This window comes from Copadichromis virginalis, linkage group LG15 (genome assembly GCF_057382275.1).
Source record: "Copadichromis virginalis isolate Kocher_CV1m ecotype Utaka linkage group LG15, C_Virginalis_male_GT1.1, whole genome shotgun sequence".
NCBI lineage: Eukaryota > Metazoa > Chordata > Actinopteri > Cichliformes > Cichlidae > Copadichromis > Copadichromis virginalis.
In genome coordinates this window covers 14,811,287-14,822,446 of record NC_140632.1, presented here as the reverse complement: position 1 = coordinate 14,822,446, position 11,160 = coordinate 14,811,287, and the positions used below count along the sequence as shown (strand labels likewise).

At 40.8% G+C, this 11,160-nt stretch overlaps 1 protein-coding gene across 2 annotated transcripts; it reads left to right on the top strand.

Annotated features, from left to right (window-relative positions):
* The first annotated feature begins 531 nt into the window (after positions 1-531).
* aida (axin interactor, dorsalization associated) lies at positions 532-10,409 on the top strand. 2 transcript variants are annotated; one of them, XM_085432116.1, is made up of 11 exons: positions 532-878; positions 1,614-1,680; positions 1,769-1,822; positions 3,186-3,240; positions 3,586-3,649; positions 3,954-4,057; positions 4,218-4,229; positions 6,702-6,824; positions 6,988-7,110; positions 7,967-8,084; positions 8,181-10,409. In XM_085432116.1, exons 1-11 carry the CDS (start codon positions 772-774, stop codon positions 8,278-8,280), a joined length of 927 nt encoding a protein of 308 aa, XP_085288242.1. In that variant the 5' UTR covers positions 532-771; the 3' UTR covers positions 8,281-10,409. The 2 variants fall into 2 exon arrangements, with proteins under 2 accessions (XP_085288242.1, XP_085288243.1); XM_085432117.1 differs by lacking the exon at positions 4,218-4,229 and having other exon boundaries at positions 533-878.
* The last annotated feature ends 751 nt before the right edge of the window (positions 10,410-11,160 follow it).

Sequence of the window (11,160 nt, the reverse complement as noted above, 5' to 3'; positions counted from 1 at the left end):
GTAATAACACATGTTTAACTTGAAACCTTTTAATTATTCCTACATATAATAAGTTTGTGTTCGTTAGCTTGCATTTTGTATTGCCTTAAGACACTGTAGACGTCTATGATTTCTCTTGTTTTGATCGCTTGGTAAGCACATTGAGTATAAGTGTAAAGAATGGTGCTATATAAATAAAACAGTCACAATCATATTGTATTTTATTATAAATATTATTTGGGGGGTTTTCGTTGGAGCTTGTGTTTACTGTTTTTTAAAATTCAAAACAGTGTAGTGAAAGATCCTTATACCTAAAAAGAAAAGAAAAAAATAAAATAAAAAGTGGAGAATACATAAAAAAACAAAACAACCCCAAACAGCCAAACATGAACACTGTTACTTTGCAGTATTTTAACTGTAGTACTGCTTCATAGCTGTTGCTGGTGTATACAGTTGTTAAAAATCCCTGCACCTTTAAATAAAATAGCTCTTCTTTCTCCCCGCAGCACTCAAACCTCAAACGCGCCGCGGTGCTCTTCGCCCATTCGGGCGACCCCGAGTCCCGAAACGCGCGCACCCCGAGCTCCAGGCGGGACTTCCTTTCTCCTGCGGATGCGCTGATATTAGGGTGAGCAGGCAGAAAGGGCTTGGTCGGAGTGTCACCGGTCCATCCGCGCGCCTCTGGACAGCAGATGACCTGGCCGACGACTCCGCTGCCGCTGAAGCCCCGTAGATGAATCTCCTCCTCGGCTATGCTGCCCTGAGAGCGCCGCGAGTATCCGCCCCGCCAACATGTCTGATGTCAACAAGACTATTCAGAAATGGCACGCCAGTTTTAAGAAAGGCACAGACTTTGACTCGTGGGGACAATTAGTGGAGGCTATAGATGAGTACCAAATGTAAGTTGCATTCAACATGTGTGTCCTGTGTGTCCACAGCGCTGGTTTAACCCGAACGCAGTCCGGGCGCTGTGCTTCTTCTTCTTCTTCTTCTTTTTTTAAATTATTATTTTTCCCTTCTCTGGGTCGCCTGTCCCTAAAATCTGCGGGGAAACATGTAGGAGACAGTAGGTGCAAGAAGTTAGCCCGTGTGCTGTCAGTCAGCTCTCGGAGCAGTAAATAAACCCTACCATCCATGACGTGATGTGGCAGTTGTTGCAGTGGGGAGCAGATGTGTTGCCTGATGCATCCTAGCTCTGTCCACAGCAGCACTTTAGAGTTTAAGGGAGAGTCCGTCCATGTAGCCTGTCATGGAAAATCGGTCGGAGCTGCGAGCAGTCTGTTTCATTATGTGTCATGCAATGCAGAAACGGGCCAGTATTCCTCAGAGTGTTGGGAAACAGTCAGCCACACCCTCTCATTGTTATGGGTGGGTTTCATCTGCTGAGTGAGGAATGGTTTCTGCTTCTCAGACCAGATCTTTGTCTTTGCAATTTCCTTAAAATGCGCCCAGCTTCTCTCCCAGTTAATAGTTTATTTAAAACTGCACTAACAATGCAAAAATCTAGATCACTGCAGCGGCTTCTACTGTCCGCAGGGGGGCGCACAGACACACACCTTACCTTATAGGAGTCTTGCAGGGTCTTGCAGTGAATCATTAACGCGTCTAACTGTGTTTCATGTGGGTTCGTTTAGTTTGGCAAGACAACTGCAAAAAGAAGTCCAGTCAGCAAATTCATCAGACTTCACCGAAGAGCAGAAGGTAATCATTACATCCGCCTGCAGCTTCTGCACCGGAGTGCCTGTCACTTTACTTAAACTAACGAGTGTTTTTTTTCTTTCTTTTAAAGAAAACTCTGGCAAAGATTGCAACATGTCTGGAGATGAGAAGTGCCAGTTTGCAGGTTTGTATAGGAGTCTGCGTGATTAGTAGCTACAAAAAGGAGGCCGTATCCAGGTTTTCAGAGATGCTGAGGTCATCGTTATTATATAAAAGTAAAATTTGAGCATCGGCAGTTTTACTTATGCATATAACACTTTTGAAAGTGGTCTTGAGCAATAGTTTTCCAGGCTTTCTGAAGGTCTTTCAAAGTTTGTCTTTGGACATTGGCCATTAGCAAATAAATGGACATTGGCCATTAGCAAATAAATGATTTAAAATGTTATCTTTAGACACTTTGAGTTTTAAAAGGCATAAAATTGTGATTGTTGGACTAAGTGATTCCCAAAGAGCTATAACTGAAAAGGTGTCCTTAAAATAAGATAAGGAAAAGTGTCAAGTATAGAAGAAAAGAAGTGAGAGGCCTAAAATACAAAACAGTACTTCAAAGCCTTAAGAAACCAGAAAAAATCCATCAAAAACCTGACACATGGACCTGAGAGATCCATCTGACCCTTCAGCTGAGCCATGTACTGTTCAACAAAGCCTCATCAGAAATGGTCTCAGTGGAAGGGTGGCTGTCAGGAAGGCGTTCTTAAGGAAAGGAAACGGGGAGGAAAGGCTGAGGGATGCCAAATTAAACAAGAACTGGACTCGAAATCAGTGCCAAAAGGTTTTATGGAGTGATGAATCCAAGTTTGACATTTTTGGTTCAAATCATCATCGGTAAGTATAGAAGGGGTCAGGAGAGAGGTGTAGCGGTGGGTGTCTACACCCATCTGTAAAACCTTGTAATGATTTGGGGCTGCGTTTCTGCCAGTGTGCATTAGGGATCTTGTTAAAATCGATGGAATAAGAACACAGAAAAGTACAATCAGATTCTGGTCCGTCCAGAAAGTGTTTGATAATGGCGTTATTTTTCTGCCCAAACACACTGCCAATGCAGGAAAAGTATTCCTGAATAGAGAAACACACAAAGAGTCACTGTCAGTCGTGGATTGACCTCCCCTGAGCCTGAACCTCAACATTAATGTGAGATAAGTGTGAGATCGTCTCACATTGAACAGAAGACGACCAACTTCCAAGAAAGAGCTGTAAATGTCATTCAAGAAGCCTGGAGAGCTGTTTCTGAAGACTACCTAAAGAAACCATAAGAAAGCTTGACTAAGAGACGTCAGTTCATGATGAATAAAAGTGATCATAAATCTTGGCTTTCAAGCTCGTTAGAGTTGTTTTTGCCTTGTATGCTGTATGTTTACACACTTTTCTATTTCCCATTATGAATAAATTAGGGGTGGCTCAAGACTTTTGCACAGCGCTGCAAAAAATTACATTTTTTCCTGAGGAAAAACAAATACTGAACATATCTTTTGTCTGGGTTTCTTCAGTGCACTCAGTCAAAGGAAGAGTTCAACTTAGAAGACCTGAAGAAACTGGAAACCAGTAAGTGTATGACTGGGTTTTTTCCTGGCTCGAAATGGGCCTCTAAGGGGCGACTCTGCAGAAAAACATGATTGATGTGTGTACAGTAAAGGTGCTGAAACTGTGTGGCCTTATTTGACAGAACTCTACATGCATTTCTGGGCATTTTGCAAACAAATGTTTATTACACTTTAGTAAATGAAAGACGAATTTAAAATGTTGATCTGGTGATTTTTCTTTTTTCCTTTTGCTCTGGCCTGTGGAAACAATTTCTCTATGAAGGAAAAACACTGATGGACAATTTACTGGATATTCTGACATGTTTTAATAGTGATATAATCAACCTAACTCCTTTTTCTTCAACAGTAATTAGAAATGTACTCACCTACAACAAAGAGTTTCCATTCGATGTTCAGCCGGTGCCGTTAAGGTAAAAATCCATCACTGGTGTTATTACTGCTTTGGGCTCGTGCTGCATGTGTCATTGTCTCTCAACATTACTGGATTTACAGATTTTTGTGAATTAATACAATAAAAGAATAACTAATAGATCAACATGAGTCATGTAATCACACACAAGCGTTGATAATTTTATCTTCAGGTCTCTAAAAAAAAAGTGTTTCTGTGAAGGGGGGCACACGCTTTAAATATTTTCCTTACAGGGATATGTAAACTTTATCAGTCCAATGAATCAGGTGTTTTGGGGGGGGCGGGTTTGTGTTCCTTGCCATCAGGAAAATCTTTGCTCCAGGTGAAGAGGAGAACCTCGAGCTGGAAGAGGAGGAGGATGCCACAGCGGGAGCAGGTTCAACAGAAGCTTTTCCGCCACGGGCTCCTGGTGCGTTACACCTGTTTATCACCCGCTTGAGTTCACATGTCATTGTTACATGTTGTCGTGTTTTGGAGGATCATCTGACCGTGTGTGTTTGCTTTTTTTTTTTGTCTTTTCTGTTGGTGCCGTGCATGGCTTCACCGCTCATTCCCGCCTGCTTCATTAGCAGCTTTGCAAGGTACAGCTTATGAATGAAAGGCGTTTGAATCTGTCCTCTATTGCATGACTGTGAATAATCCTGCCTCATTCAGAGTTAATTTTAGAACTAGATGCGTATGTGTGACTGGAAGGTGAAGTTAATGATTCACTCTTTCACCAACAGAAAGCTTTTCCACTGATCAAGGTAGCCTGATTCCATCAGCTTTGGCCAAACAGATTTTTTTTCAGAGCTCATTTATTAAAATCAGAAATATTTCCTTTATTAGAGTTAAGTACTTTATGGTAAATGTGATGATTTGGCTCTGAGATCATTTCTGTCCTCAGAGGATGTGTTATACCCAACCTAACATCTCCTTGTTCCATCATCATTCCAAAGTGAGGTTTCGAAAACTCTAAATATACAGTTGTGGTCAGACATTTATACATAGTCATCATGGGCATGAATGTCATGGTAATTTTGGGCTTTTAATAATTTCTTTGACCTGTTATTTTTCCAGGGTGGATGGATTGTACAGCATGCAGCTTTAGTGACTTTAAAAAAGCAAGATTTGCTTGCACAAATTTTTATTTATTTGGTATTTTGTCGAATCCACACAGGGTCCATGCACCTGCAATGACATTTTGTTAAATGTCCCTTAAGTTGCACCTTAAGCAGACGCTTTTGGTAACCACCAAGAAGCTTCTGGCATAATTCTAATTGGATATTTGAACACTCTTCTCAGCAGAATTAGTAGAGTTTATTTAAATTGCTTGATTTCCTGGAGGAGAGCTGGCTTTTAAGCGTAGTCCAAAAATAGGGAAGTTTATTTTAAGGGCTTAATGTTAGCCTGCTTCCCATTTTCCTAGTTTTGATTTGCATTTGGGAACATTGTCCTGTTGGAACACCCAACTGTGACAAAGTTTCAACCGTCTAGCTGCTGATTTGAGGTTAGATGGAAGGATTTGGAGGCCCTAGCGCGTGATGCTCGACAGTCGGTACAATTTTCTTTGGTTTGAAAGCCTCACCGTTACGACCCCAAACATACCTCTTGTCATTGTGGCCAAATAACTCAATCTCTGTCTCGTCTGACCATAACAGTTTTCTCCAGAAGGCATTCGGCTTGTTCATGTGGTGCAAATTTCAGTTGTGGGTTTTGGAGCAGGAGCTTCTTTCTTGGTCAGCATCGTCTCAGTCTATGATGATTGTGTCACCGTGGACAGAGATGCTGGTGTTTCAGACGTTTCCAGTTCATGTGAAGTTTGCGCCTCATTGGTTCCTGGTTTTAAGTTGTTTGATCCAGGAATCTGCAGTTGTTTAGAAATTTCTCCAAGAGACCTTCTTAACTTGATCAATCTAATGAGTCCCGTCAAACAAATCTTTGTTTTATGCCGGCAAAGATTTTCTGCTAGTTGTAGTCAATAACAACTGCTAACGAGAAGTTAGAAGGCCTCAGCCTTGCTAAGTTAAAAGACATTGTTGATTGTATGCGGATGTATGTATAGATTTGAGCCTGTTTGTATACCTTTGACCCTATGGAGATGAGAAAAAAATGCAAAATATATTAAAACTTGTGTTATTAAAGCTGTATGCTGCACTATTATTCTATCCTGGAAAAAACAGTTCACAGAAACTATTAAAAAGCCAAAAAACTACCACGGCATTCATGCCCATGATGAGTGTGTGAGAGTCATTGATGACCTTTTCTAAAAGTGTTCACATAGGATGCTGCGAAATTTGATCCAACAGAAAAGAAGCACAATAAATTCTGTGTCCAATTTAATCATAATGAAACCAAAAGTACGTGAGATTCTCGGGATGGGGGCGAATAGAGGAACCCATATTTTTGTGCTTACAATAGCTCAAACTATATATAAATGTGAGTAATGTACAAGGAGCAGCAGACTTCTTGGCTCAAATCCCAGCAATTACTTGCAGCCCCAATTTTAAATGAGCCTTAACTTTGATTTAAGTAGTCACAAGGGCTTAAAACACATGTGCAGGACTGCCAGTCAGATCCATTAAACTCCACAGTGTACGGTGGGAAACTTTGCCCCCAAATTAGGGTCAAAACGACAACATAATTTGGTCACGTGTTTCCTATTTCCACTGTTGATTGGCTCGTTGGCTGTGTTGTACTCCCTTCTGTTTTAATGTGTCTTTATCTTCTTTCAGATGATGGTTTTTGGTTCACAGCTACAGCTTTGATATTTTTTTGGTTCACTTTATTTCCTCTCGCCAGCTTTGTTTCCTGCTGTAGTTCAAACTTTATTTAGCTAAAGAGATTTAAACCTCTGTAAACTAACTTTTTACTGGCAAACTGCCTGTAGACAAAGCCCCAAAGACAGATATCCATCAGGAAGTGATAGGGACTTAAAGGAGAATGGATTAAACGCATCATTCCTATGGATTGATCAAAATGTGTAAAACTGGTTTGCCAAAATCCCCAACTTGAAACCAGTTTTTAAAACCAGTTCTAACTGCTAATATCTTCTGACCTTTGTCCTTTTATAGGTACCTTGTTACCACGGCTACCCTCAGAGCCTGGGATGACGCTACTTACAATAAGGATTGAAAAAATTGGGTTAAAGGACGCCGGACAGTGCATTGATCCTTACATGACCATCAGTGTCAAAGGTACAGATCCCACAGTGCACGCCTTCAGCAGGCTGGCCTGGAGTTGCTTTTATAACCTTCACAGCTGCTGCTTTCAGATTGGACACACCCTCTTTTCAGCTGTACTCCCACGCTCTCTGTCCCCTGTACATGAAAACCTCTCCGCCTTTTCCTGTGGCTGCAGATGTAAACGGTGTCGATCTGAACCCGGTGCAGGATACCCCCGTGGCCACCAGAAAGGAAGACACGTACATTCACTTCAGTGTGGACGTGGAGGTCCAGAGACATGTGGAGAAATTACCAAAAGGTAGTCCCCGCCACACGCTGGGTTCACAGCATGCCAAGTAATTTGTGTGATTTTTTTTTTTTTTTTTTTTTTTTTTTTTTTGCTCAGCGTTCTCCGAGTAGAGGCAAGAGAGCTCCTGCGGGGAGGAGCGGACGACTAGAAAATAAACCTGCAGTGAAAATAAAGCTGTTTTTACACATAAACAAAAACTCCAGGCAGTCCTTCTCACATGTAGCAGATATAAAGAGATGTCTGTGTAGTTTGTGCAGGAGCCAGGAAAGAAGACCACTTGCTGGCTATGAATTCTCCACACTTTACTATTAGTTAATGGTTAATTATTACTGCATAGGTGGCACCTATGTGACCTATGTGGCACCTAAGTTAATTCAATTCAATTAATTTCAGTTCTATTTATATAACGCCAAATCACAACGGCGCCTAAGAGCGCTTTATATTGTAAGGTAAAGACCCCAACCATCAAACGCCCCCCTTTGAACAAGCACTTGGCGACAGTGGGAAGAAAAAACTCACTTTTAACAGGAAGAAACCTCACGCACAACCAAGCCCAGGAAGAGACAGCAACCTGCTGCAAATTTAGAAATATTGTCACCTAGGATTTTGAAATTGATACCATGGATGTATCGCTTAAAAAATCTCATGCAAGTTCTTATCTCAGTTAACTCGATCTCAAGGTCAGAGGTTATGTTTTCTGAAAATCTTGTGAATGCGATAACTTGGGAACAAGGGGAATTTGAAATTGATACAATAGGTGTATCCCTCTGGCCAGCACCAGTATTTTTCCTGATTTAATGTGACTATTAAACATATTCTCTCATATCCTCCTTTAACATTTGAGGTACGTTTACATTTTTTCCAGGAGCAGCTATCTTCTTTGAATTCAAGCACTACAAACCCAAAAAGAGGTTCACCAGCACAAAGTGTTTTGCCTTCATGGAAATGGACGAGATCAAACCCGGGCCGATCGTAATTGAGCTGTGAGTCTCACCGTCCAATGAGCGTTTTCCAGCGTGAACTGGAGAAAAATCTTCTCTCGATTGTGGAGTGAAAACTGCTCCTGTGTTTCATTTCAGGTACAAGAAGCCCACGGACTTTAAGAGGAAGAAACTGCAGCTTCTCACAAAGAAACCACTTTATCTCCATCTTCATCAGACGTTACACAAAGACAGCTAAGTCGGACCACGCTTCGAACCTTCGAAGGCCTCTCTCACATCCACATCCAGCAAAATGTGGTGTTCCCCCTCATCGCATCAAGCAATACTAAAAAAACAACAACAAAAAACCTGTGGTATTTTTTTTTTATTTTTTCCATGAGTATTTGAAGAAAGTAAAGTGAACAGAGCTGGATTCCTGTCGCATCAGCTCACACTCAGATTTTAAAGTCTTTGATTTTGTTGTGAAGTGTAGGAAATACTAAGTTTTCCAGAATCCAGAAGTAGCATGTTCAAACCACCTCATTTCAGTCTTCCGTAGCTCACTGATTTTTTTTTCTTTTTTTCGGGGGGTCAGGAAGAGGCCGTGAGCATCTGCATCTGAATCCTTCAATGTTCAGTTTAGACTTTTAAGTTCGGCAAACCAAGGAAGACATGAAATAAATTAAAGACAAAACAGCGACAGCTTGTTCCATTGAGCCACAAAAGAAGTGCTTTTTGTAATCCGGGTGTATTTATGAGGTCCGGAGTGCACTACAATAATAAACTTTTATCATTTTTAGTTATGAACGGTTCATAATCACACATCTAAAACAGGTATAACAGACGCAAGAGAGACGAGTCCTGACGTTTCCTCATTTTGTCTTAAAACTAGTGAATTAACAGAAATTTAAAGGGGCACTAACCTGACAAAGAATCTGTTTACTGCCTGTCGCAGACTCTGTCTCACAGTTTTGTTTCCTGCTTTAACATTTACAGTTCCTGACATTTAGCAGCTTTGAATTAAAGGTGGCTTATTTTGCACAGATTCAGCTGCCGCCAGCTCACTAAGTAACATGTTGTAAGTTTCCCCGCTCAAAATGTCAAACTGTATCTGTTTAAACTTACACTCACTGGACACTTTATTAGGCTATATCTTCTTTTCTTTTTTTTTTCAACTGCACATCCACGATGCAAATGCCTGTGAGTTGTTCCACCACATCCTAAAGGTGCTCTGCTGGATTGAGGTCTAAGGACTGGAGAGGCCATTTGAGTGCAGTAAACCTGTTGTCATGTTCGAGAAAGCAGTTTGAGATGGTTTAAGTTTTGCGATCTGGTGTGGTATCCTGCTGGAAGCAGCCATTAGTAGATGGGAACACTGGTCATAAAGGGATAGACGTGGTCAGCGACAATACTCAGGTAGGCTGTGGTGTTTAAACAATGCTCAGTTGGTACCAAGGGGCCCAAAGCATGCCATTCCATTCACCAGCATTTGAACCAGTGTACCTAACGAAGTGCAAGTCATGCAAGAATTGTGCCATCGGAAGTAAACGTGCATATCATTTGAAAAGTACATTTTTAATTTTCATTTGTAATTAAACACTAAGCAAACTCAGTCTGCACTTCATACTGGTTTAGTGAGTAGTCACATTCAGGTTTATAATGACTCAAGTGGGGCCATCACAGGTAACATCTTCAATTTAATCAATGTTTTTTTCTTTTTAAACTTGTAGCACATGTAAAGTGATACTGGTTTTAAAAAAAAAAACGGTTGGGTTTTTCAGAAAAAATCACAAAGGGAGACGTTTAATGTCCCTATAAATCTGACAGTGGCCACGTGTCAGCGTGGATTTAGAAACGTAGAGGGAAAGAGATGCAGCACGGTCTGCATACTGTGGAAGTGTCTCGCCATGAAGCGGATGTTTAGCACCGGTTTCCGATACGCAGTGTTGGATCACATGCTGTCGTAACCACACAGAGGGTTTTAATCCACTGTTACGTTGCAGATTTCGTGTTGGCTCTGTGTGAATGGGATTACGTTCAGAACTGTTCTCATGCGCTTGTGCTCTTCTTTTTATTCTAGAGACCTCTTTCTTTTCTCGAGCTTTTCACATCTTTCTTTCCATTTTGACTCTATAGATGTTCTTCACTAAAACGTCTTGTAATTTTTGATTTTTAGATTTTATTTTTGTAATGTCACAAAAAAAATCTGGACTGTAAATTAACTGTAAGATACACTAACTGATGAATATACAGTAACCGTGTGTATGTGTGAAGTGCTCTGATGTGGCAGGAGTGAGAACTGTGGAGTGTTTTCGTTTTGGCAGAATGAAGGAAATTGTATCAAACATTTACGGCGTGTTTAATTTCTAATAAACTACAAATGAGGCAGTGTGTTGATTTATTTGAACTGATATTTTTCGAGTGAGGAAAAGTTTATACATTAATATACTGAAATAGAAAAGTTCATATCAAGAAGTGATGCTATTAAGTATTTCAAACTCTACGAATAAAAATGTTTAATGTGAAGATGATGTAAAGACAGAAAATTGAGTTATAATTAGCACAGATCAGCACGGACGTATGACTTTATGTAGCCGAGGTATCGTGTTTTGCTTCTTTAACATTTTGTCAGATTTACAAACCAAAAAAAAAAAAAAAGGAAACAGGAAGGTTCCTGGTTCAAATCCCCTGCTTTGGCCAGGGTACTTTCTGTGCAGGTTACCTCTGGGTATTCCAGCTTCCTGAATATTCGGGTAAATGTGGTTTGTAAGATGGTGGTCAGTAACACCATATCCAAGAATTTCCACCAAAAAGCCAACACCACAATGTTACTACCACTGACATCAATGGCTTTAGGAGGGGCTACTTGGAGAAATCTACCACCGAGTGCCAGATCCAGCCCACAAGACACCCTAGTTTCTATCACATAGCATACAATCCTCAGAGCACAAAGGCAGAAGTGGCCCAAAGCCAGCGCTGAATCCGAGATGAAGCATGAATGAGAGTCTCCTAGGACAGTGAGAAGCAGTGTTGTGTATTTACTCCTTACACATTCTTTTGGTAGTGGAGTAAGCGGAAAAAGACTGAAAACTCACATGAACTCCCACTCGAGCATAAAAAAACGTCTTGGGAAGTCTGA

Coding starts and splice junctions, on each gene's coding strand:
- aida (XM_085432116.1), top strand. CDS start 772: ATGTCTGATGTCAACAAGACTATTCAGAAATGGCACGCCAGTTTTAAG. Junction 3,241..3,585: donor CCTGAAGAAACTGGAAACCA/GTAAGTGTATGA, acceptor TTTCTTCAACAG/TAATTAGAAATGTACTCACC. Junction 7,111..7,966: donor TGTGGAGAAATTACCAAAAG/GTAGTCCCCGCC, acceptor CATTTTTTCCAG/GAGCAGCTATCTTCTTTGAA.